Source organism: Ceratotherium simum, chromosome 3 (assembly GCF_057802395.1).
Source record: "Ceratotherium simum simum isolate JZ-2026a chromosome 3, ASM5780239v1, whole genome shotgun sequence".
NCBI lineage: Eukaryota > Metazoa > Chordata > Mammalia > Perissodactyla > Rhinocerotidae > Ceratotherium > Ceratotherium simum.
In genome coordinates this window covers 64,239,406-64,267,263 of record NC_141902.1, presented here as the reverse complement: position 1 = coordinate 64,267,263, position 27,858 = coordinate 64,239,406, and the positions used below count along the sequence as shown (strand labels likewise).

Below are 27,858 nucleotides of genomic sequence, written 5' to 3'. Positions count from 1 at the left end.
TACTAACACTGTAAGGATGATGATCTTAAAGCCAAGGGTTTTAATATAAAGTGGAAAATTAAAGCAGATCCATGTGGCCTCAGCAAAAGGAACCCAAGGTGGGCCAAAGAGTAATCAGGTAATATATGGATTTATGGTCCAAATCATAACCTGTTAGCATAAACTATCAATGTAACAGGGGTAAAAAGACTCCATACCTTGCAATGGCCAACATATTTTGAACAATATTCAATACAACAGAATTCTAGTAAAGGCCCTTAAATTAGTCTTTTTCCACACCAAGTTCTTTATTTTTGGCTTATATGGAGTCCTGCATCTGGGACAGAACTGAAGGTGTATTAAAAGTGATCACTTTTTGCTTATAGAATGAAGAGTTTTAAAGAGGTTAGTCTTAGGGAAATTTAGATGTTAGGACATCTTGTGCCAGCAAGGTAAATTCTGTGGCCTAAGGGCTTAGCTCGAAAATTTTAATCCAATTTACAAGGTTAGTTTACACCACAGGAGCCTTGTCAGTTAGCAGAAGCTCACAGTCAGCCTAAACACAGGGAAGAAAAGGGTATAGTTTTAGCATAGGGAGAGCCAGGAAATAGGGGTGGGGGACAGGGTGGGTCTGAGCTGTGACATTATTACCATGAAAACAAAACAAAACAAAATCACTCCCATCACATCAGGTCAGCAGGAAGCTACCAATGGACAGTTGTATACGACCAGGATGGGATCTAGGAGACAAAAATGTAATTAGGGGACAGGCAAGGGACACTCCCAGGAGTGAGTTGCTGCTTTCTAGAGACCAGAGGGAGATGGTACTGCCTGAGCTGATGATGAAGACAGGCATCACTGGGTTAAGAACTTTGGAATCAGCTGCCCAGGTGTGAATCTATGCTTCTGCCACTTAGGAGCTGTGGTCTTGATGTCTCTAAGCTGAAGTTTCCTCATCTATGAAACAGGAATAAAAATATCTGCCTTCAAGGGTGAATGTGAAAAATTACAGGCCAATCTCTATTAAGTGCTTAGCACAGAGCCTGGTGCTAGGTAAGCATTCTCTCAATGTTAACCATCGATGCTCACTCAGCAGGGGAAGTGGGAAAAACATGGACCAATCACCACAGCCACATCATCTCCCATAGTAAGATTCCCCGAGTATGATCCTGCTTGCTCTCCATAGTGATTAGTAGTACATGCCTTAAACTGGAGCTAGGTGCTTGTCTTCAGGGCAGCCCTGAACAGTGGTGCTAGGAAGACTATGTCTCTCCATCCTTTTTCTTTTTTTTTTCTGTGAGGAAGATCAGCCCTGAGCTAACATCTGATGCCAATCCTCTTCTTTTTTCTGAGGAAGACCGGCCCTGAGCTAACATCCATGCCCATTTTCCTCTACTTTATATGGGATGCCGCCACAGCATGGCTCGACAAGCGGTGCATCAGTGTGCGCCCGGGATCCGAACCGGCAAACCCCGGACCGCCGCAGCGGAGCGCGGGCACTTAACTGCTTGCACCACCGGGCCGGCCCCCTTCCATCCTTTTTCTAGAGAATTCCAAGAGATTGAGAAGGAGGAGGATACTTTAAAGAGGAGCCCCTTCTACTAAGAAGGCCTTAGTAGGAACAGCAGAAATGAATCTATGGTTCCAAATATGTAGTTAAGAGGCACGTGTAACACGTAACACGGAACTTCAAAAACAACCTCAGGGAGAAGATGACAACATGTAACCAGGGGCCTCCCTAGAAAGCAGGGGGAACCACAGTGCTGCCTCTGCAAGAGGATTTACCAGTCTAAATAGGCAGTTCTCAACTGAGGACAATTTCTTCCCCCAGGGGACATGTGGCAATGTCTGGAGACATTTTTGGTTGTCACAGCTAGAGGAGCATCTTACTGGCATCTAGTGAGTAGAGATCAGGAATGCTGCTAAACTTCTAACAGTGCATGGGACAATCCCAAAAGAGAGAATTATCTGGCCCAAAATACCAATAGTGCTGAGGCCGAGAAACTCTGGTCTAGATAAATCAGGCTTGGGTAGAGATAGCGCCCATGACATTAGAAAGGAAGCACCTTGAGAAGAGGCCTGTATGGGTACCCAGCATGTAGCACAAGGCTAGTATTTGTCATAATAACAACAACAGCAAAGAATGACAAGAACACTTACATAGTATTTGCTTTGGGTCAGGCAACATCCTAAACTCTTTTCATATAACTCATGTAATCCTCAAAACAACCTAGGCAATAGGTACTATTATCATCCCCATTTTTCAAATGACAAAACTGCCCAAGGTCCAGAATTAGTAAGCAGCAGAACCAGGATATCAACTAGGCAGTCTGGTTTCAGAGTCCAAGTTCACATATTAGGCACTTGACAAGTGTTTGATGAGTTAATGGAAAAAAAAAATGAACTTGGCCATAAGTAAAAATATGCATCAACTATATAAGAAGCAATACAAAGAAAATACAATTAGGAACAAAAGGTCATTGACTTCTCTATTTCTCCAAACTAACAAAGGAGTGGTGGGGAAAGAAGCCGGCTGGCAGGCGAAGCCTCCACTTGCCAGATTCCTCCATCATTAAGAATTAGTGAACACCGTCATTCAGAGGAGAAGATGGACCACTAACATATATACAAGGACAGTAACCCAAAGACTGTGCTATGATTCATTTTCTTTTCCAAAGACCAAGGTTTGTGGCCTAAGTGATAAGTTATTCTGCTTGTCAAAACTTTGTTTTAACTGTAATCTGGCCTGGAAACATAATAGAAGTTATTTAAGAAACACCCTTTTATGGTTTGGGTTTTGTGTGTATAAGTGTGGAAGGGAATGGAAATTTCAATAAAAAATTAAAGTACATAAAATACTCATTTTTCTTAGAACCATTTATAGTCCCAAAGTTACTTTGTTAGGGTCAAAACACACACTAAAAAATCTATTGTGTATAACTTGGCTTATTTGTAGTAAGATCACATTTGAGATATGGGTATTAGAGTAAAGTTTGTTCAGACAATAATAACAAATTTATAATGTATTTATTTTTAAATACTGTTACAAATGAAACTACAAACTTCCAAAGGAAGGAATTTATAAACTTGGATTGTAAGTGTGTCTGCGAAGCAGGAAAAACACTTAGAACAAAAGAAATACTCACAATATAGAAGAACAAAGTTTTTTTGCCCTTGAACTTAGTAGCATTTTTTAAATACCAAAAGAGTTCTTTAAAGAAATCAGGGCAGGGGCTGTCACAGGCAAGGAACACTCAAAACTCAATGGATATCATTTTTGCCATAAAAAATGTGAGGTGGTTGCCTCAGTTTCCCCAGCTTACATTATCCCTAGTGTCTGCTTCCTCTGATGATCCATCTTCAGAAACTTCTACAAATAGAATATGTGGCCCAAGTTTTTCTAGGTCTTTCATATTTCATTTCTTGATTTGGAGCTTTCCCACAAGATAACAACAACTTTCACAACCTAGAGATGGAGGGATCTGAAGCAGGCAAGGGTTAACAAAAAGAGATGAGGGCAGAGCCACCATGATGGGGAGGCAGATGGCTACAACTTCCTTCCCATCTTCCTGGCTCTCGGCATGGGCAGTTGACACCAGGACGGCTGAGAGCAAGATTCCTTCTCCGTAGGAGAGACCTGGTAGATACCACAAGGGTGGGAGGATAAAAAAACAATTCAAGTGAAGTCAGCCAAGGCGGGAGAAGGCAAAGAGGTCCCCAGGGGCTAGGCAGGCAGACCCTGTCTGCGGTTGAGGAAGTCAGTAAGCATTGGCCAACATGAAAACCAGGTTCCAGGCAGAGTTGTTTATTCTGTGTTCCACTTTGTGCCGTCTATGCATGAGTAACAAACACACTCAGAAAAAAATCAGAGATCTGAAGGGGAATCCAGGCCTGAAACTAGGAAGAGGCTAAGAGGTCCTCCACATTATGCCCAAGTAAAACCTGAAGATGTTCTCTTTCTGCTACGTTGTAAAGGGCCTTCCAAACACAAAGTCCTAAGCTTGTGGCTCCTTTTGTAAGAGAAGCAAATTTGATTCTTCTGCCTTTGGATTTGAATCCAAGAGATTTGGCACAGCATGAATTAGTGAGCATTGACATTCTTCCAGTCCTTAATAAGGTCTTTTTACTTTAATCTCTTCATTTCTCATAAGTAGAAATACTCTTAATTTTTCAGAAGCAGTCAGTTACATTTATGCCATTAGAAACAGAAGGCCTGACAAATACCAGCTGGAAAAGACACAGTATCTGCTTTAGAGTCAGCTTCCAATTCTGGAAGGGTTCTGTGGCTGGACACTCGCTAATGAGAGTGTGCCTTATGCTGTGCTTTGAAGAGCATCTTTGTTTCCTGGTAATTCTCAAGGACAATCCCACACTGCTCCAAAGACTTTCATTACTATTTCAGTACTGGCATTTTATGCACTGCCTAGTCTTCCTCCTCCTCCTCTTTTTTATTGAGGTATAACATACATAAAGTGCACAAAGCATGCTCATTGTAAATGTCTGATCTTTTACACTCTTAAGACCTAAATAACCACCACCTAGGTCAAGATTTGGAATATTTCCAACATCCCTGAAGGTTTCCTCATGCCTGTTGCTAGTCAATACCTATCGCCTACCTACCTACACAGAGGTGTCCATTATTCTGATTTCATTTTTATCACAGTTAGCTTTGGCTGTTCTTGAACTAAATATAAATGGAATCATACTGTAGGTACTTTTGTGTCTGGCTTCTTAGGGTCAATAAGAACAATTTATTCAGTGAATTCAGTGAATGAATTCATGTGAAATTCATTCAGTTGTTGCTTATCTCAGTAGTTTATTTTTAACAGCTTTATTGAGGTATAACTGACACACAATCATTAGAATATTTGAAGTGTACAATTTTATAAGATTTTTCATATGTATTTATCCAGGAAATCACCACCATGATCAAGATAACGCACATGTCCATCACCCCAAAAGTTTCTTTGTACCCCTTGGTCATCCTCCGTTCCTCACCTTCCCCTCATCCCCCACAAACACTGATATGCTTTCTGTCACTATAGATTAGTTTATATTTCCTATAAGTTTATATAAATGGAATAATATGGTATGTCCACTTTTACATATAGGTTCTTTCCCTTAGTGTAATTATTTTGAGATTCATCCATGTTGTAGCATGTATCAATAGTTCCTTTTTTTTATTGCTGAGCAGTATTTCTTTGTATGCATAAACCAAGGTTTGTTTATCCATTCACCTGCTGATAGACATTTAGGTTGTTTCCAATTTATAGCAAATAAAGCTGCTATGAAGATTCACGTACAAGTCTACGTATGGATATATTCCCTCTTCTCTTGGGTAAATACTGGATCATATGATAGGTATGTGTGTAACTTTTTAAAGAAACTGCCAAACTGTTTTCCAAAGTAGTTTAGCATTTTTATATTCCCACCAGCAGCGTATGAGGGAACCAGTTCCTCCACATCCCCATCAGGACTTGGTATGTTCTGTCTTTTTCATTTTAGCCACTCCACTAGGTATGTAGTCATACCTTGTTGCAGTTTTAATTTGTATTTCCCTAATGACTAATGACGTTAAGCATCTTTTCATGAGCTTATTTGTCAACGATGTATCTTCTTTGGTGAAGCGTAACTTCAAATCTTTTGCTTACTTTTGTATCAAGTTGGTTTTTCCTTATTATTGAGTTCTGAGATTTACTTATATATTCTGGATACAAGTCCTTTATTGAATATATGTTTTGTAAGTATTTTCTCTCAGTCTGTGGCTTTCCTTTTCATTCTCTAAAGAGTGCCCTAGAACAGTGCAAGTTAGTAGTTTTGAAAAAGTTCAATTGGTCAACTTTCTCTTTTATGGATTATGAATTTGGTGCTGTATCTAAAAAAAAAATCTTTGGCTAGTCTAAAGTCACAAATACTTTCTCCTTTGTTTTCTTCTAGAAGGTTTAAAGATCTAGGTCTTATATTTAGACCTATGATCAATTGTGAGTCAATTTTTGTATATTGTGCAAGGTATGGATCAAAGTTCACTCTTTTGCATGTGGATATCCAATTGTTCCAGCATTATTTGTTGAAAAGACTATCCTTTCTCCACTGAATTACCTCGCACCTTTGTCAAAAATCAGTTGTCCATAAATAATCAACAACTACAGCAAAGTTGCAGGGTACAAAATCAATCTACAAAAATCAGTTGTATTTCTGTATGCTAATAACGAACTAACAGAAAGAGAGCTCAAAAAAATAATACCATTTACAATTACATCAAAGAGAATAAAATATCTAGGAATAAATCTTGCCAAGAAGGTGAAAGACATATACAATGAAAACTACAAGACATTATTGAAAGAAATCGATGATGACATAAAGAAATGGAAAGACATCCCATGCACATGGATCGGAAGAATCAACATAGTTAAAATGTCTATATTACCTAAAGCAATCTACAGATTCAATGCAATCCCAATCAGAATCCCAATGACATTCTTCATGGAAATAGAAAAAAGAATACTAAAATTCACATGGGGCAACAAAAGACCCCGAATAGCTAAAGCAATCCTAAGAAAAAAGAACAAAGCTGGAGGCATCACAATCCCTGACTTCAAAACATACTACAAAGCAATAGTAATCAAAACAGCATGGTACTGGCACAAAAACAGACACACAGATCAATGGAACAGAACTGAAAGCCCAGAAATAAAACCACACATATATGGACAGCTAATTTTTGACAAAGGAACTGAGAACATACAATGGAGAAAGGAAAGTCTCTTCAATAAATGGTGTTGGGAAAACTGGACAGCCACATGCAAAAGAATGAAAGTGGACCATCTGCTATCACCATTCACAAAAATTAACTCAAAATGGATCAAAGAACTGAAGGTGAGACCTGAAACTATAAAACTCATAGAAGAAAATACAGGCAACACACTATTTGACATTGGTCATAAAGGAATCTTTTCAGATGCCATGCCTACTCAGACTAGGGAAACTAAAGAAAAAATAAGCAAGTGGGACTTCATCGGATTAAAGAGCTTCTACAAGACAAATGAAACCAGGATCAAAATGAATAGACAACCCACCAGCTGGGAGAAAATATTTGCAAAACATATATCTGACAAGGGGTTAATCTCCATAGTATATAAAGAACTCACACAACTGAACAACAAAAAAACAAACAGCCCGACCAAAAAATGGGCAGAGGAAATGAACAGACACTTCTCCAAAGAAGATATACAGATGGCCAATAGGCACATGAAAAGATGTTCAACATCACTAATTATCAGGGAAATGCAAATCAAAACAACACTAAGATATCACCTCATGCCCGTTAGAATGGCTATAATCACCAAGACAAAACAAATGTTGGAGAGGATGTGGAGAAACAGGAACCCTCATACACAGCTGGTGGGAATGGGAACTGGTGCAGCCTCTATGGAAAACGGTATGGAGATTCCCCAAAGAATTAAAAATAGAAATACCCTATGACCCAGCTATCCCACTACTGGGAATCTATCCAACGAACCTGAAATCAACAATCCAAAGAGGCTTATGCACCCCTAATTTCACTGAAGCATTATTCACTATAGCCAACAAATGGAAGCAACCCAAGTGTCCCTCAACTGATGATTGGATCAAGATGTGGTATATATATACAATGGAATACTACTCAGCCATAAAAAAAGACAAAATCATCCCATTTGCAACAACATGGATGGACCTGGAGGGTATTATGTTAAGTGAAATAAGCCAAAAAGAGAATGACAAACACTGTATGATCTCACTCATATGTGGAATATAAACCAACACATGGACAGAGAAAACTGTATTGTTGTTACCAGGGGCAACGGGGGTAGGGGGTGGGCACAAGGGGTGAAGGGAGACATGTATATGGTGATCGACAAACAAAAATGTACAACCAAAATTTCACAATGTTATAAACTATTAAGACATCAATAAAAAATAAATAAACATATAAATAAAAAAATAAATTAAAAAAAAATCAGTTGTCCACATATTTGTGGGTCTATTTCTTTACTCTATTCTGTTCCATTCTCTATTTATCTACCTTTATGCCAGTAACATGCTATCTTGATTGCTGTAGCTTTATAATAATATATTAGGTAGTGTAACTCTTGCAATTTTTTTCTTTTTGAAATTTGTCTTGGCTATTCTAGGTCCTCTGCATTTTCATAAGAATTTTTGAATCAGTTTGTAAATTTTTGCAAAAAATCTGCTGGATTATTGGAATTGTGTTAAATCTATAGATCAATTTGGGGAAAATGGTTATCTTAACAATATTGAGTTTCTTGACTCATAAACATGGTATATTTATTCACTTATTTCAGTCTTAATTTCTCTCAACAAAGGTTTGTACTTAGAAGTGTACAGGTCTTTCACATCTTTTGTCAGATTTATGCCTATTTCATATTTTTCATGTTATTATAAATTATATTCTTTTTAATTTTTCTATTGTTCATTGGTAGTATATAGAAATAAAATTGATTTTTTGCATATTGATCTTACATCCAATAATTTAGCTAAATTCACTTATTCTAGTAACCTTTTTTTTAGATTTTATCAGATTTTCCACAGACTATTTTGCTGTCTGCAAATAAAGACAATTTTAGTTCTTCCTTTCCAATATGGATGCATTTTATTTCTTTTCATTGCCTGATTGCACTGGTTAGAACTTCCAGTACAGTGTAGAATAGAAGTGGTGAGAGAAGACATCCTTATCTTTCCTGGTCTTTGAAGGAAAGCATTCAGTCTTTCACCATTAAGTATGATTAGCTATAGGTTTTTAGTAGACGTCCTTTATCAGGTTAAAACAAGTTTCTTTTTATTTCTACTTTGCCGAGATTTTTATCAGGAATGGATATCAAATTTTGTCAAAATTTTTCTGCATTTAATGAGATAATCATGTGGTTTTTCTCTTTTAGTATGTTAACATGATGAAATACATTGATTCGTTTTTTTTGTTTTGTTTTCTTTTTTGAGAAAGACTGGCCCTGAACTAACATCTGTTGCGAATCTTCCTCTTTTTTTTTCCTCCTCAAAGCCCCAGTACATAGTTGTATATCCTAGTTGTAGGTCCTTCTAGTTCTTCTATATGGGACGCCACCTCAGCATAGCTTGATGAGTGGTGAGCAGGTCCGCGCGCAGGATCCAAACCTGCGAACCCGGGGCCGCCGAAGCAGCAGGGTGCACGAGCTTAACCACGACACCACTGGGCCGGCCCCTGATTTGTTTTTAAAAGTTAAACCATTTGTTGAAGAGACATTCTTTTCTCCATTGTATGTTCTTGACTCCTCTGTCAAAGATTAGCTGTCCATAGATGTGCGGGTTTATTTCTGGGCTTTCGATTCTATTCCATTGATCTGTGTGTCTGTGTGCAGAAACAGAAGTATAATGATGTACACCTGAAATTTATACAATGTTATAAACCAGTGTTACTGCAATAAATAAAAAATTAAAAAAAAAAAAAGTTAAACCAACCTTATATTCTTGGAATAAAGCCCACTTATTCATGATGTATTATCATTTCCTAAAATGTTGAATTTGATTCACTAAAATTTTATTTAGAACTTTTATATCTATGTTCGTGATGAATAATCGCCTATAGTTTTCTTATAATATCTTTATTTGGCTTTGATATGAAATGCTGGTCTCATAGAATGAATTGGGAAGTTTTCTTCCTCTCCAATTTTCTGGAAGAGCTTGTGTAAAATTGGTATTATTTTTTCCTTAAATGTTTGTAAGAATTCACCAGTGAAGACATTAGGACCTGGAGTTTTCCTCGGAGGAAGGCTTTGAACTACAAATTCTATTTCTTTAATAAATATAGAACTACTCAGGTTATCTATTTCTTCTTGAGTGAGCTTTGGTAGTTTGCATCTTTCAAATAGTTTGCCTTTCTCATCGAAGTTGTTGAATTTATAGGAATAAAAGTATTCATAATATTTCCTTATTATCTTGATAGTATCTACAGAATCTGTAGTGATGTCACCACTCTGCCTCCTGATAATCGTTAATTTGTGTCTTCACTCTTTTTTCTCCCTGATCACTCTGGCTCAAGATTTATCCATTTTATTGATCTTATCAAAGAATCAGCTCTTGGTTTACATGGTTTTTCTATAGTTTTTCTGTTTCTATTTTACAGATTTCTGCTTTGATCTTTATCATCTCCTTTTTTCTTACTTTGAGTTTAATTGCTCTTCGTTTTCTAGTTGCTTATGGCAGAAGATGAGGTCATTGATTTGAGACCTTTTTGTCTTTATAGGTATTTAGCTATATAAATTTCCCCCATGTGCTATTTTAGTAGCATTCCACAATTTCTGATATTTTGAGTTTTCAATTTCATTCAGGTCAAAGTACTTTCTAACTTCCCTTTTATTTCTTCTCTGACCCATGGATTATTTCGAAATGTGTTATTTCATTTCCAAATATTTGGGAATTTTCCAGATATCTTTCTGTTATTGATCTCTAAGCCCATTGTGATCAGAGAACAAAGTATCTGTGACTTGACTCCTGTTATAGAGACTAGCTTCATGGCCCAAAACATGATCTATCCTGGTAAGTGTTCTTCATGCACCTGAAAAGAAGGCCATATCTGATTTTGTTTGCGGAAATGTTCTACAAACCTCCATTAGGTCAAGTTGGTTGATAGTCAGTCAAGTCTTCTACATTCATACTGATTTTTCTGTCTATATGCACTATCAATATTAAAAAGGAGTATTGAAATCTCTGACTGTTAATTGTGGATTTGACTGTTTCTCCTTACAGTTATATCAGATTTTGCTTCAATAATCGGAAGCCCTCTGTTTAGGTACATAAATGTTTAGGATCGCTATGTCTTCTTGATGAACTGACTCCTTTATCATCATGAAATGACCCTCTTTATCTCTGGTAATATTCTTTGCTCTAAAATCTACTTTATCTGATAGTAATAGAGTTCCTCCAGCTTTCTTTGGCTATGTTAATATGGCATATCTTTTTCCAGCCTTTTACTTTTGACCTATTTATGTCTTTAAGTGTGTTTCTTATAGACAGCACACAGTTGTGTCTTGTTTTTTATCCAATCTGTCAATCTCTACCTTTTAGTTGAAGTGTTTTAGTTGAAGTTAATTATTAATATAATTATAGTTAAGTCTACTATCTTGTTATTTGTTTTCTAATTGTCCCATGTGTTATTTTATCTCTTTTACTCTATTTCTGTCTTCTTTTGAATTGAGTATTTTTATGATTCAACTTTTTTCCTTTTTTTGGCTTGTGAGTTAAAATTCCTTGTTAAATTCTTACTTAATGGGTGTTTTAGGGTTTACAGTATACATCTTTAACTTATCACAGTCTCCCTTCAAGTAATATGATATCATTTTACATATATTAAAAGAGCCTTACAATACTCTACTTCCCTTTAGCCTCTTCTGGCATTTATAGTATAGTTGTCATACATTTAACTTATTAGAAACCCCACAACACATTATTATTATCTTTATTTAAAGAGTCAATCTTTAAAAGTGATTTAAATAATTTTTTTAAACTGTTTCTATTTACCCCTGTAGTTCTCATTTCCAGTGCATTTCATTCTTTTGTATAGATCCATATTTCCATCTGATAAAATTTTTCTTCTGCCTAAAGAACTTCCTTTAACAATTCTTGTGGTGCAGGTGTAGTACAGCATTTGTATGTCTGTAAATGTCTTTATTTTACCTTAATTTTTGAGATATTTTTTCTGGGTATTGAATTCTAGATTGACAGTTTTATTCTTTCAATACTTGAAAGATGTTGCTTCACTTGCATGAGGGACAGGAGACAAGGAATCTGCTGTCTTATCTTCATTTCTGTGTATGTATACATATGTCTTTTTTTCCTAGGGGCTTTTAAAAGTTTTCCCTTTATCACTAGTTTTGAGCAATTTGATTATGATGTGACTTGATACCATTTTCTTCATGTTTCTAGTGCGCAGAGTTCATTGACATTCTTGGGTTATACTTTTCATCAAATTTGGAACATTTTCTAATATTTTTTTTTAATATTTTTTCTGTCACCCCCCCCACACCTATTATCCTTTTGTACTCTAGTTGTACATATATATATAAGCACACTTGAAGTTTTCCCAGAGCTCACTGATACTCTACTAACCTTTTAAAATTCTTTCTTCATTCTTGGTTTCATTTTGGAGAGTTTCTACTGTTATATTTTCAAGTTTTCTTATCTTTTCTTCTGTACTGTCTAAACTGCCATTAATCCCATCCAGTATATTTTTTCACTTCAGATCTTGTCATTTTCATCTCTACAAGTCTGATGAGAGCGTTTTTTATATATTCCATGCCTCTACTTAACTTTTGGAATATATGGAATATGGTTTTAACAACTTTTAATATGCTTGTTTCCAAATTCTAAAATCTGTGTCAATTCTGAGTTGGTTTCAATTGATTGATTATTCTCCTCATTATGAAGAATAATGCTAATGTTTTTCTGCTTCTGTGCATGTCTGGTAATCTTTGACTAAATGCCCGATATCTTGAATTTTACCTCTTTGGGCACTGAATATTTTTATATTCCTATATTCATGAGCTGTGTGCTAGGATACTTAAGTTATTTAGCAACAGTTTGATCCTTTCCAGTAGTAGTTTTATGATTTGTTAGTCAGGTCCAGAGCAATGCACAGTCTAGGATCAATTATTCCCCCAGTACCAAGGCAAGAACTTCCTGAGTATTCTTTCCAGTATCCCCTGGATTATGAGTTTTTAAAGTCTGGCTGCTGGAAAGCGGTACTGTTCCTGGTCCTGCATGAGTACTGGGTGCTGTTCCCTTTAATCCTTTTGGACGATTCATTTTTGGCCTCAGGTTGTTTCCTCACACACCTGTGCTGATCAGTACTGTGCTGTATCCTTGAGGAGGACCTCCTGCAGATCTCTGTAGTCTTCTCTCTGTGTGGTTCTCTCCCCTCTGGTACTCTGTCCTGCAGACCTCACCACCTCGGTCTCATTGGACTTTCAAGTCCATCTCCTTAACTCAAGGAGTCCAATAGGTTCTGTCTGGATTCCTGTTTCTTCCTCCCATTCCAAGGATAGGAAACTCTCTCAAGGCAGTTAGCTGGGGAAAATTTAGCTGTCTTTTGTTGACTGATATCCAGGGTTTTGAAAACCATTGTTTCATATATGTTGTCTGGTTTGGTTTGGTTTTGGTTGTTTCTGGTGAGAGGGTAAGAGGAAATCTGGTCCCTGTTGCTCTATCTTGGCCATTTTGCTCTTGTTCTAGATGGGAAGGTCAATCTGATCCCTGTTGTTCCAGCTTGACTGGGGACAGAAGTCTATTTTTTTAATTGCTGTTTACTGTTATCTTGTATGGATATACTATAATTTATCCATTCTCTTGTTGATAGACTTTTGGATTATTTCTAATTTTGCATTATTGTAAATAAAGCTGCTATGTTCATTCTTATGCATATGTTTTGATGGATACATACACTCATTTCTCTTGGGTAAATACCAACAAGTAGAATAGCCAGGTCATTGAACAGGCATGTGTTTAGCTTTAAGATATGCTGCCAAACAGTTTTCCAAAGGGGTTCACTATTTTAAACTCCCACCAGCAATGATGAAAGTCCTAGTTGCTCCACATCCTCATCAGCACTTGGTACTGTCAGTGTTTTTCATTTTAAGCCATTCTGGTGGTGTCTCATTTTAATTTGTATTTCCCTAAGGACTAATGATTTTGATTGAGTACCTTTTCATGTTGGCCGTGAGAATATCCTCTTACATGAAGTATCTGTTCAAGTCTTTTGCCCATTTTAAAATTGGATTGCTTAACTTTTTCTTAATTAGTAAGGTTTTTTAAATATATTCTGAACATGAATCTTTTGTCAAATATATTATTGTGAATATCTTCACCCTGTCTATGGCTTATCTTGTAACTCTTTTTATGGTGTATTTTGATAAACAAAAGTCCTCAAATTTAATGTAGTCCAGTTCTTTTATAGTTAGTTCTTTTGGTGTCTTGTGTAAGAATTCCTTGCCTATCCCAAATATTGAAGATATTTTCATGTTTTCTTCTGAAAGCATTACTGTTTTCTTCCTTTCTTCTTCTTGAATATAGCAGCAATAATATGAGAAATTTTATGTGGCCTAAAACTTCCTTTTGCCCTTCTATAGGCTTTCTGTTCAATATCCAACAGCATGACATTGTCAAGAGGCAATCTGAAGTCACTGGCTGCATGTCCTACTACAATAATAGCAGGCTCTAAACCCACTACCAGGTCCCTGCTGTTCACATTGTGACTTGCTAATCAGTTAGCAAAACAAATATTTTACTTCACCCTTACTTCATTCTGTAGTGTCTCTGTTCTTTTTGTTTACAAGTTTCTATAAATAACAGATCGAAGAGCACTTCTCTTTGGCTGATGGCCCTAGGAGTGAGTTCTTATTTCCTTCTTTTAATTTTTCATTGTTTTTTAAATTCTCTATAATAAACATGCATACTTTCAATAAAAAAGTAAACAAAAAAAAAACACATTGAGCAGTTGTGGTTACAGCATATGTATGATTTTCCATTTGTAGAAATAAAATACGATGTTTCACAATTCTTTCCTGTATAGATTATGTTGACCTTAGACATCATGACTTGTACAGCGACTGGCTCAGTGAACGTCTGTTAGGCAGACAGAACAGTTTCATTAACTTAAAAGCTTTTTACAATCAACATATTTTCCCTTACTAATAATGTATGGTTTTTATTAAAGTCTGGGTCAAGTTTTTTCCTGCTCTTGGTCTTACGTTATCTGCAAATGAAGTCACAGAGAGTTTTAAAAATACAATCAGTTGCCAAGTGTCATTAAATAATTACCAAGAACAGAGGTTGGGCCATCCTTTTTGATACTGTCCCTGTTGCAGGAACAAGAGGAAGACTTCTAGATAGAAATATCTGGAGAGAGCTACTTACACTGCACCAGAGTCCTCTTTTCCTACACCATTATGGGACAGTTTTTACAGAGATGTATCCAGTCACCCGAACAGCATTTAGAAATGCATAGTTTACTTGACAGCATTTACAAATTATGTCTTTTCCTCAGTATAACTTAGACTGTAGAAATGCTTCCATATGCTAAAGTTGGACATGCTATTGTAACGAGAAAGAAAAAGAGATGTCTTTTAGTGGGTAGTTTTCATATACATACTAAACTACAATACGCACAAATTAGTAACGCTGTCCCTTAAGAATTTACCACAAATGGTCTTCTCATTCTTTCTGCAGCTCTCCGCTACAGATTGGGAGTGGATTTTGCCACAAAACAATGGGTCAGCAGGAATTTAATTACGATTTATCTAAGTAATGAAAACAATTTCATAGCAATCATAATTCTTATGTTTTAATGAAAAAAAATATTTTTTTTCTCTCAAATCCTCTGTGTTCCTTAAAGTCCCAGGAGGAGACAATTTTCAACTTCAAATTCCAAAACACGTATACGTGCAGTTAACTTCTCTCTATCTTGACTTCAGAGGAGTGGTTGGCAAACTGGTCCATGGGCCAAATCCAGCCCACCACCTATTTTGGTAAATAAAGTTTTACTGGAACACAGCCGTGCATATTCATTTATGTATTGTCTACTTGACCTACAAAAGCAGAGTTGAGTAGTTGTGACAGAGACTTTGTAGCCCAGAAAGCCTGAAATATTCACAACTAGCCCTTTATAGAAAAAAATTTTTGACCCCTTTTTAATAAGTATCTCCTTATTTCTTACGCAGAAATAAATGGATGCTACTCCTGCCAGTACTGCTTCTGCTGCCAGAATTTTGAGGATACAACCAGGCAGGATGACAGCCACTGCTCCACAAAGCTCCGATAAAACATCAGGAAGAAATCCACCACCCAAGGAAGCACTGAATCCTTTCTTCTCTGGGGTCAATGACAATGACCCTGGCAGTCAAAATGCATAGAATTAAATTTGAGAATAGTCCTAAAATGTATGTTCTCCAAGTAAAAGAATCTATAAATGATTTTGAAAAAAAAAAATTTTTTTAACCTATCTTTCTACTGCAAAGTTCTTGATAATATTTTGATAAAAAGGTATAATATACCAAGGTGTGATACTTTTTGCTCAATTTTTAAATTCAATATCCTAAGTAACTCATAAACTATTTTTTTTCATTTCTCAGAACAAATACTTTAAGAAAGATGAGGGTAATATTTATTTGTGAACCTTTTGTTCAGGCTATATATATATCATTCAGGCTAATTTGAAAAATTAAGAGAGAGAGCAAAGTAAATTGATCATTTACAAAGTATTTTCAGCTATGATAGTCTACTTGAGCAACAACAACAGAAAGAACACAGGTAGATTTATTCAATTATTAGGATTAACAACTCCAATAATTCCAAACAGTAATAAATAATATAACTTAATAAAAATAGACAGTTGTCTTAGTCCATTCCGGCTGCTATAGCAAAAATACCACAGACTGGGTGGCTTATGAACAACATAAATTTATTTTTTACAGTTCTGGAGGCTGGGATGTCTGAGATTAAGGGGCTGGCAGATTTGGTGTCTGGGGAGAGCCCATTTCTTGGTTCACAGACAATAGTATTCTCGCTGTGTCTTCACACAGCAGAGGGGGCAAGAGATCTCTCTGGGATCTCTTTTATAAGGGCACTAATCCCCTCATGACCTAATCACCTCCCAAAAGCCCCATCTCCAAATACCATCACACTGGGGATTCAATTTCAACACATGAACTTGAGAGGACAGATTCTGTCTATAGCATTCCACCTCTGGCCCCACCAAATTGACATCCTTCTTGCATGCAAAATACATTCATTCCATCCCAATAGCCCCAAAAGTCTCAACTGATTCCATCATCAACTTTAAAGTCTATGTCCAAAGACTCATCTAACCATCATTTACATCAGATATGGGTGAGACTGATTCATACTGATGCAAATTGCTCTCCAGCTGTGAACCCGTGAAATCAAACATGTTATGTGCTTCCAGAATACAATGGTGAGACAGGCACAAGACAGCATTTCCATTCCAAATGGGAGAAAGAGGAAAGAAGAAGACCAGTCCCGAGCAGGTCCAAAACCCAACGGGCCAAATTCCATTAGACCTGACAGCTCAAGGATAATCCTCTTTGACTGAATGTTCTGCCCTCCTGCCCACAGCTTTTCTGGGCAATGATTGGGGTCCCAAGGCTCCAGGCTGCCCTACCCCCACAGCTTTAGACAGCCCTGTCCCCACTGCAGTTTTCTGGGTTGGGGTCCCAGGACCACCGCCCTGCTGGGAGGCCTTGTCCTTTGAAATTTAGGTGGAGGCAGCCATGCCCCCACAGCTCTGCTGGGCAAGCCCATGCCTCCCTGGGCCAGAGGGGGCAGCACCTGGGACAGCCAAGGAGCTCAGCACCAGAGTGCAGGGAGTGCAGACCACCAAGTGAGCTGATGCCAGAGGTGAGCCAAGGTCAGAAGGCACCAACAGCCCCTCCTTTGCATCCTTCCATTTTCTTGGACAATAGCTCCTGGCTTCTGTCAAAATGGCTGATTAATCTCCTTATCAAATGGTCTCTCAGCCACACCCTTAATGTTCTTCCCAGAACAGGCTTTTTCATCCTTTTCTGTATGGATACGCTGAGAATTTTCCAAATCTTTAAGTCATTTCTCTCTTCTCACATTTTACTACAAGCAGTCAAGAGAAACCAGGCCACTCCTTCAACATTTTGCTTAGAAATTGCTTCAGCTAAATATCTAATTTCATTGGTTACAAGTTCTACCTTCCACAAAACACTAGAACATGAACACAATTCAGCCAAGTTCTTTGGCACTTTATAACAAGCATGGCCTTTCCTCCTGTTTCTAATAACATATTCCTCATTTCCATCTGAGACCCCAAAAGAATGGCCTTTAACATCCATATTTCCACCAACGTTCTGTTCAGGATTACTTAGGTGTTCTCGAAGAACACAGACTTTCTCTACAGCCCTCCTCTTTTCTTTCTGAGCCCTCACCAGAATCGCCTTTAAAAGTCCATTTATGGCAATGTAGGCTTTTTCTAGCATGCACCTCAAATCTCTTCCAGCCTGTACCCATTACCCAGTTCCAAAGCCACTTCCACATTTTTAGGTATTTGTTACAGCAGCACCCCCACTTCTCAGTGCCAATTTTTGTCTTAGTCAGTTTGGGCTGCTAAAACAAAGTACCACAGACTATGTGGCTTATAAACAACAGAAATTTATTTCTCACACTTCTGGAGGCTAGAAGTCTGAGATCAGGAAGCCAGTATGGTGCCTTCTTCTGGGTTGCAGACTTCTCGTATCATCACATGGCAGAGCAGCAAGCTCTCTCGTGACTCTAACGAGGGGCTAATCCCATTCATGAGGGCTCCACTCCCATGACCTAATCACCTCCCAAAGGCCTCACCTCCAAATACCATCACACTGGGGATTAGGTTTCAACATATGAATTTGGGGGGGACACAAACATTCAATCTATAGTAGTTGTCCTTTCTGATTCTTGAAATTATGAGTGGGGATGATGCAGTGGAGTGAGAGGGGTGTAAATTTCCAAGTGACTCCAACAAAATGATGCTTAGACCTTGGCCAGGTTTTCCATTCATTCAGTCAGTTAGTCATTCAACAAGTAGTTTATTGAGCACTTATAACATGCCAGGCTGTATTCCAGGAGCTGAGAATATGGCACTGAACAAGACAGGTAAGATTCCACTTTCATGGAGCTGACATCCTAGTGGGGAATACAATACAATACAGGTTTATACCTGGCCCAGAAAAACAAAGCCAGGACATAATCCACAGACCTAAGAGAAATTAGACTAATCAGACAAGAACATCAAGAACTGCTCCCAAGAAGGTCATATCTAGGCACACCTGTGCACATACTCTCTTTTCTCAGCTCCCTTCTCTCCTGGATGTCCCCTGTGAAAACTCTCTCAGGAAAGGTTCCAACCAACTCAATCACACTCAGATACAAATGGCCGACCTAGTATTCCTCTCAGAAGGGTCTGCATTTCATTACACATTGACACGAGGAGCTTGTAGGTAGCAGAAAGTGATTTTAGGGACCTTCTCAGAGTCATATCATGCATCTGTTTCTAAGGAAACACTTACCACGCACCCGCTCTGTTGCAGGACAACAGCAGGCTTCCTTAGGCAACAGTGGATACTTCATTTACTATGAAACACAGTCTGAAGGGAAGCATGCTTGATACTGTCCATCTGTCCCTCCAGATGCTCTGACCACCCTTTTCTTCCCAGTCCTGTTGCCCAGGAGGCTGGCCTTTGAGGACTGCATCAAGGGCTTCTTGTCTTCTGCCTTTGGTTGGGTTCAGCTAAACAGAGCCACCAGCAAGAGATGGAGGGGAGGAGGAAAGACAGGGCCAGGTCCTTATTTCCCTGCTCCCTCTTGCCTGGCTGCTGGTCGGCAGTGGCTGTGTCCTTCTAACAAAGATCCTGGCTCCCTATTAGGGCATCCTCTTGCATAGCTACAGCCACAGGTTTAGCTACATATAGCTCTCTCTCTAGTCATCCACTCCCGTTGCCTCTGAAGATGCCCCTAGAGGGGGTAAAAGCTCCATGCTGGTGCTCTACCGTTCCTGGTGCTCTCTACCGTTCCAGGAGAGCTGGTGCTCTCCTCTGCCTACCCTTCCGGGGGGCAGAGTCCTCTCACTGACCTCTCCACAACTGCCCCACTCTAACAAACGCGGGTTGCAAAGCTAGCACTGCTCTCAGATCAGAGACTGACTCCGGGCACCAGCTTCATTTTTGAGCTCCAAGGACTTAGGAGGGATAGAAGGACTAGAGAACATTCTATAAATGGTGCTTCCCCTCAGAATCAGCAGTGACTCACCTCCAAATCTAACAAAACTCAGGGCGGTAACAGCAGTGACCCCAGCCCCTTGTACAAAAAAGGAAAGCCTCTGAACGGCCATGGCTTACCTTTCTGTGTTCAGTGGAGGGCTGTGGGCAGACGAGCTGGAATCCAAGCAGCAGGAGGGAACCCAGGACACTGAGAAGGAAAAATAGCAAGAGGTAGGGCTGTGAGTATGTTCCAGGCAGCAGCATCCAACGGAAGGCAGCATCTCCATCTCATCATTGAAAGGGATAGAACAGTCCAATCCGGGCCCTGGGATGTGACCCAGGGAAGATGCAAAGGGCTGGCCCCACGGGAGGGGAGGCAGCACAGTGCTGTGGGCTGGCCATGGCATGGGGCAGATCTGGGATCAAACCCAGCTTTACTGCTTACCAGCAGGGTTTCTAGGTCAGGACATCCAACCTCTGTGAGCCTCAGTCTCCTCCCTTGTAAGATGGGGATAACAGAAGCTGGCTCGGAGGTTTGGGGAGGACTGAATTAGATAACGCACCGCACCTGACACAGGGTGAGTGCCAGTGCGTGCTCGCTTCTTGTCAGGCTACAAGTGGGGCTTCTGAGCCGGGCCAGGGAAGTCCCTCTCCTACACCCCAGGCTTTCCTCAGACCCTTTCCTCTGCCTGTCCTTGGCCCTTCAGTGTCACATATGTTCTCCTCGGGCGAGATTAGCTGTGTTAAGCCCCACTGTCACCAGCCCTGATTAGGGCTTGTCATCAAATAAAAGGAAGGTGTGGAAATAGGAGCCAGCTGGCCCCGAGACAGCAGGGTGTGCTGGGAGAGTGTGAAGTTTTGGATTCAAACACATCTAGGCTAGAATCCCAACTCCGCCATTCCCATCTGGGTGATCCTGGGTAAGCTAACGTCTCTGAGCCTCGATGTTCTCATCTTCTGTAAGGATCACTGAAGATGACAGAGGTGAAAACACCCAGCACAGTTAGTTAGTCAGAGAAGAGGCAAGTACTGTCAATTAATTGAAATGCCTGAAGTCCCTGGATTTCAAATCAGCGACGGCATTGTTTTAAGCCTCCCTGCAAAAAGGCCACTGGTTCTGCTTAGTTGTCTTTTGGATCCTTTTTAGGTTTTAACCTTGAGGGCAGTTAAGTAACCCAGTGGTTCTCAACCTTTTGAGGCCTCCAACATAATTGGGAGATATGAAACACGGCCCCTGTCCAAGAAAAACTCACCAAGTGGAGCTGGAGATGAGGAAAACCTGTCTGGATCTGGGGTTAGGGCTTGTGGAGTTAGAAAAGGCTCCTGCCATCTCTAAGTATCCCAAATTCTACCCTAAACCCCATTTTGTAGGAAAATGAGCCCGGTCCTAGCAGACCACACAGAATGGATGTGGAAAGACTGGTTGGAGACTGTGTGATGAGACAAGAAGCAGGGCAAAAAGATATGCAAGGGAATCCTTTTTGTTGTTGTCTTGGAGTTGCAGCTGAGGCCCCAAAGCTGGGGACCAAGGGTATCTATCACATATGCACACATTCCAAAGAGAAGAGCTGCACTGGCTAGTAAGGACCAGAAAAGGAAAAGGAGGCATCCCCCCCCTTCTCTCCCCTACCCTGAGCTGTAGCCCTTCACCTGCTTCCAGCCCATACAAGCAATGGGGAGTGAGCTGGAGAATGGGAGAAGTTTGCTAGGTGTGGATTTCTTTGAAGAGGGATGCAGGAGCGCTGAGCACAGCCCTTCCACTCCCCTCTGAGAAGGAGAAGTCGGAGCTCCCTCCCCAGCCAAGCAAGGAGGGCAACCATTCAGAAAGCTTGATCTGGACCTCCTGTGTTTGGGGTATAAAGACTGGTGCTTGATTCTCCCCGGAGAAGTATCTAAAGGCCAAAACCCAGCTGGAGTGTCTGGGAGGGCAGAGTGGAGACAGAAGGCTGGAGTGGGAGTAGCCTGTATTTCTGGGACTTGCACGGGCAGGAGCTGCTGGGGTTTTCCCATGAGTTATATGTGGGCACCGTGGAAAGCTGGACTTAGCTTGTCTAGCGAGGACCTCATCAAAGAAGATTGCTCACCAGGGTCAGGTGACCCGAACAGAGAGGTGATGTGTGATGTGTACCTGTGGAGTACAGGAGCTGGGGGGAGGGTCCTAAGGGGATGTGCAGAGGAGATCCCCAGTGAGGCAGAGGTCCTCCAAAGGAGCAACCACAGTGCCATGAGAGAGGAGAATCCAGAACTTAGACATCCACCAACCCCAGGACAGCAACACCAGATTACAATGGGCACCAATCCTATTGAGATCCTCTTTGCCCAGTGATGTCTCCTCTCCTCTGCTCCATCCTGGAGGAATTAACAAGAGCAGAGGGATGGGGCAGGCAGGGGAACTAGGAGTGTGAAGAAACCAGCCAAGCCCTCTCTTCCCCACCACAGGGGTCTGAGGCCAGACCAGGCCCAGTCCAGGGGAGGAAAAAGACTTCAAGCTGGATGAGAGACTGAAATTTTCATATCTGACTAGACTTTCTTTTAATGTACCATATCTATACACAAAATCCTTCCAAGGAAAAGAGCTATTCAGAAAAATATAATGTGAAATAAGTGGTGAAAAGAATCAAAGAGCTGGTTTATAACTTGCTGAGGATCTAGGCTGGTGCTGTCCAATAGAAGTTTCTGTGATGAAGGAAATGTTCTATTTCTGCACTCCTCAATGCACAGATACACAGATCTGTGCTTCTCAGCACACAGGGAGCTAAGAATGTAGGTCTAGATGGTGAAGTTACTGATGTCTTAGGTTAATACCAAAAACTGCTTACTGAAAGGACAGGCATTCAATCAATAAAGATATCCCCTCCTAGACATACACATACCTTTTTTTGGACTTTTTGATATTTGAAAACGAGACTGCTAATTAAACCTGCAATGGACCAGAAAACTGTCCAAGAGTCTTCCAGGGATGGGGCAAGGGCATCTAAAGGAGTGGGTGTGAACACGGTGGTGGGAAAAGAATAGTTATTTTCTAGTTATATCCTTACTGGATCCAGTTTCTCCTCTAAACCAAGGAACATGTGCATCACAATTTAGGAGTCTATGCTCCTTGGTTATATGACCTTGGGCTTGGTTATATGACCTAGGCACCTCTGTGCCTCAGTTTCCTCATCTGTAAAATGGGATTAATATAACCTGGCCTGCCTATCTCAAATGAATTAATGCGCGAGAAAGCACGTTATGAACCTGTGCCTAAAAATCTGGATCATTTGTAACACATTCTGGCACTGTTTACTCATTTAAAAAGAAAACCAGATTGGTGTGGTTTTGTTAAGAAAACAAGCAGCAGCTCCGTAAATGTGTTACACCTCAGCTCCTCAAAGTTCTTGGCACACACCTAAGCCACATATTTGTAAGGCAATCAGGAACAGTTTTGCATAACCACTCATCCCAGGTTGCACTTCCATAACATTCACGGGGACTTGGGGCAGGAGAGAGAGTGGAAGATTGGAGGAGGGAAGATTCTAGGTTTTCCACCGTCTGGGAGGAACTGCCTTCCAGGTCGCCTGGTCAACTCTACTCCCAGGTATGTCTACGGCTTTTTCCCTCACCTCCTCTAGGTGTCTGCCCAAAGCTGTCCCTTCTCCATAGGGCTTCCTTGACCCATATAAACAGGGCTCCCTCTCCCAGCCCAGCCTATTTCTTTTTCTGCATAGCACACACCGTCTCACAGGCTATGTCCTTATTCATTTAAATTTCTCCCTCTGTCCACCAGGATATAAGCTCCATGAGACCATGTTTTGGCACTACTTTACCCCCCAGCCCTAGCAGAGTATCTGCTATATAGTAAGAGCTTAATTCACTGAATTAATGAATGATGCTTCATAACCTTATGACCTATGAAATTTCAAGATAAGTGGAAATAGTGTGAATTAACATATTCAAAAATGTCCAAAGTAACTTTGGGAGCTTTGAAAAGTTCTTTTACAAGGGATTTATAAATATCAGTTGTGCTTTTCAGTTTCTGTGTGACTCCCCCAAAATTTGTTCTCATAGGATTTACATGAGCTCTGGCAGCAAAATGTTTGTTGGTGCCTCTTGTTGCAAAAATGCAACAGGAGTTATATTTACATGTTCAAATGATTCTTTTCTTCATCGAGTTGGGCCCTGGTGAAGCTAAAACGCATAGGGGTACCCAATAAAATTCATTCTGGAATAAAATCTTAGTTATTAAATGGGCTCTGCTCTGAATGGAATAGAATAAATTCCCCCAGAGGGGAAATTATTCTTCGGGCTGCAATAACAGCAGCCAGAGCAATATATAACCCCAGGGGCCAGATGAAACTCTGCCAAGGGCTGAAGTTTCCCACCCCTGCTCAGTAGACTCTGTTTTAGGATACCGCACCCTGCTCACACATACCTATCTAATTGGTAGTCTGTAGCTGTGCCCACACCTCTTCAAAACACCGACAGTCTAACCCAAATCCTTGTTCCTCCTGACCAAATTCGAAATTAATGTTTGGGGAATGGGAGAGCATGTGTGTGTCTGTGTATGTGCAACTCGTGTGTTATTTCACTTTGATAGTTTGCTTTGGCAAACTGCTCCCAGCTTGCAACGTTTTGACAGATTGAAGGCTACCAGGGCCTTTGGCAAACAAACCATACACTCCCCTCCAAGCGGCGGGGGAAGCCACATTCCTCCCAAGACTTTCCGATTCACCTTGCAGTAGAAACAACCCAGCATTTCACACCAATGAGGAAAAAAAAAAAAGTTATGCCAGTTACCCAGCGCTTTTCTAGATTTTAAACACTCCATCATTTCATTTCCTCATGTAGAAAATAATGCTTGCTGAAATTCTGGACAAGATTTACATCATGGAACTGGGGCTCTGGGCTTCTGTATTTGCCTTGGCTTGGCCAAGCCCTCCCCACCCCCCACCCCCAACCGTCCTCAACTGCAGTGAGGGTGGGTCATGTCACAGCCACTGTGTACTTTGTATCACCTCAGTGAACTTACCACCACCGGAGCACATCAAGTAACAAAACAAGGAAAACAGCAAAAAAAAATCTTTACTATTTTTCTTCTTCAGTTAATACAACCCAACAGATATTTTGGGAGCAACCCGATCACTAATAAAATTATACCAACCTTAGCAAAAGAGAGCCAAAGTCTTAGCATTGAAGTGAAATCTCCACCTACTGCACTCTAGAGATAAAAAATTTTTGCTAAGCATGTACTTTACCATGTTCAGCTCAACTCCCTGCCTTCCTCTGACAGCAGTTAAGAGAAAAGGCAGCAAGAGAGGGGATGGGTTACAAATGACATTAGCCAATGAAGACTTGATAGTTACCACTGATCTCAATGCTTACAAGTATTAATTCATTTAATCTCCACAACCATCCTATCAGACACTTTTATTATACCCATTTTGCAGGTGAGGACATTGAGGCACAGAGAGGCTTTCATCAAAGGGCACGCAGACCTACTAAGTGGCAGAGCCTGATTTCAATGCCAGCAGTCAGACCCTTGGCCTGGACCCTTGACTGCTGTGCTCTGGGGCCTCATTAGGACACATCACACCTGTAAACCAAGCATTTGCCATTTTATCACATCGACTTTCTTCCCTTGTCTGTACGAGGCTGTGGCTTCACACATCTGTTTTACTTCCTGTCACTGCTTGCAAAAATAATCAGAAAATAAGTGGATACAATAAAACTTCATTTATCCAGCCTCACTAGAAAACGTTATAAATGTTAACATAACTGAAGCTAACCATTTAAATCCCAAACTTTAAAAAAAATGTATTCTCTTTACTTCCCCTGCTTTCTTATACAGAGTATGCTGAGCTTAAGCAACCTTTTTAGATGGCTCAGAGTCACCAGTGTGAAGAGCAATCAATTTGTGCAGCATAAGGTGGTGGCCCCTGGAGCAGAGCAGGTTGAGAGCTCAGAGGCCTGGGGCTTTCTGAATCCAGCTGGCCCTTTGCTGTCTCCTCCCTGCTGTGAGGCATTGCTTACCATACTACAGATGAGCCTGTGTCCTCTTAACTGGGCTCTCTTCGGATCAGCCTTGGCCTCGGACACCTTTAGACAACCAAGCTGAAGCCAAACCAAGACCAAAGAGGCTCTGGGAAAAGGTCTGCCTGGCTTTCACGGAGGAAATGTTTCCATTTTAGTGCATGGATTTAAGGACACCTATTCTAATTGCATATTAGTTTTCATTGCTTATTTCCCAGTTCTCAACTCATGCAGCCATTTGTATTTTCTGGACCAAGGCTTGTGGAAAAGTGAAGTGTGCTGTCATGGTACAGCTTTTTAAAACACAACACCCTTTGGTAAATTCCCCTACCCAATGACAGTTTCTTGAGGAAATGGTTTCTGATACATCTTTGCAGCTAGCAGAACAATCAGCACAGTCTGGGACCAAACTCAGGGCTGATAAATAGCAAGTGCAGAAAAGAATGGAAGGAGAGAATGAAGTGAGGGGAGAAAGAAGACTGAGAGGGAAGGAGGAAATATCAGTCACTAAAGAAACGCAAAGTGCTGCTGTGACTGACATTTTTCATCAATAAAGTATTTTCTAAGTGCATCCAGAATTCTTTGCCAGAAAAACAGAAGACCTAGAAAAAGGAAGACAATCCTAAAAGGCGGATTTCTACAAATTGGAGTTATTAGTTCTGATCCCTGGGGGTCAATGTTAACCTGAGGCATATAAATCCCTCCGGTACATAAGGAATGGATAATTGGCAGCCCAATGATCACACCTTGACTCCATTGAATCCTTTTTGGTACAGAATGTTCTAGCAAATCCCACACACAAGTACTGAGTGATGAGGACATGGTCCAGGTGCAGGGCTGTGCCAGGCATAAAGAAAAATCAATACTGTCTGAATACCCGCCATCTTTTTATAGGTAGGGGTTTGCCAGGGCAGTCTTCCAAAAAAACGATTTTATTTCCTCCTAGCCTCTCTGCCTACCATTCAGAGGGGCCTACCGGGCTTCCCACAGAAGATTCCAGCAGGTTCTTCCCTGGCACATTGTACTCCTCTGCTCCCACCAGAGGAGTTGTGTTCATATATAGTCAACCATGGTCCCAAACCTGTTTATGCCAGTTGCTTTGTAATGACATAAAATATTCAAATACTACACAAACACATGAAATAGAGCACAAAAAGAGTTGTTAGTAGTTTCTACAAAAACGAAGCTGAATGCTTTGGAAAGACTCAATACAGGCAAGTAGCCAAGAAAAAAACTGCTGGCAAATTAGGTGTGGATGAGACAACTGTAAATGATTAGGGGCAAAAATAATAAAAACCTAGAATCATTCTATACTCGGATTGCTTTGCAAATGTCTTTACATTCTCATTCACTTTAAAGAAACCCAAATGGAAACCTTAGATAATGCTTACGGGTGTGGTTTGCGCAAGGAAGACAATTAGGGGTTCACGCTCAAAGAAAAGTCCTTGGCCCCACATCAGAAAATCGTTGAGTGAACATACATGTGTTTTAAGTTAAAAATAAACTGTTAAAGGTGTGTGTGTATCATTTGTATGATTTTCTGCTTTAACCTACTTTTGTAATTAACTAACGATCCTGATCAGGAAAGAAAAATTTTCTACTTTATTTCTTTTATACAAAAGATAATTATTAATTTATTCATTCCACATTCAACAAATATTTATTAAGCATCAACTGGGTAGCGGTTTAGATGTGGGCTACACAGACTCTGTCCTGCCTTATGAACACCATGAAGTTTAATACTTATGATCCGAGCCCGGCCTCTTCTCTTCTTCCTCCTCCTCCTCTTTCTTGTCTTCTCCTTCCTTCCTGTGCTTCTCCTACTCTGCCCCATTTCTTGGTCACGGGTATAGGGACACTGATTGACCCCGTGACCCTTCCCAATTATCACATATTCCTCTAACCCTGAGAGGAGTCTCAGTTTTCACTGATCAATCATAAGCCATCACTACTTTGGGCATTCTCTTTCTCACACACACAAACCCACTTTCTCAACCCACTTCTTTCTTGTTTTCTATATTCAGGATCTTTTTCAGGTGCCCCAAGAACAACCACCTTTCTCTTTCTCATT

At 40.2% G+C, this 27,858-nt stretch overlaps 1 protein-coding gene across 1 annotated transcript in view; it reads right to left on the bottom strand.

The window, feature by feature from the left end:
• THSD4 (thrombospondin type 1 domain containing 4) overlaps window positions 1-27,858 on the bottom strand; it is a 557,961-nt gene that overhangs the window by 500,598 nt on the left and 29,505 nt on the right. Inside the window, exon 3 of the mRNA XM_087428623.1 lies at window positions 19,917-19,986. Coding sequence (XP_087284749.1) covers window positions 19,917-19,986 — 70 coding nt within the window. The remainder of the gene's footprint in view (window positions 1-19,916; window positions 19,987-27,858) is intronic.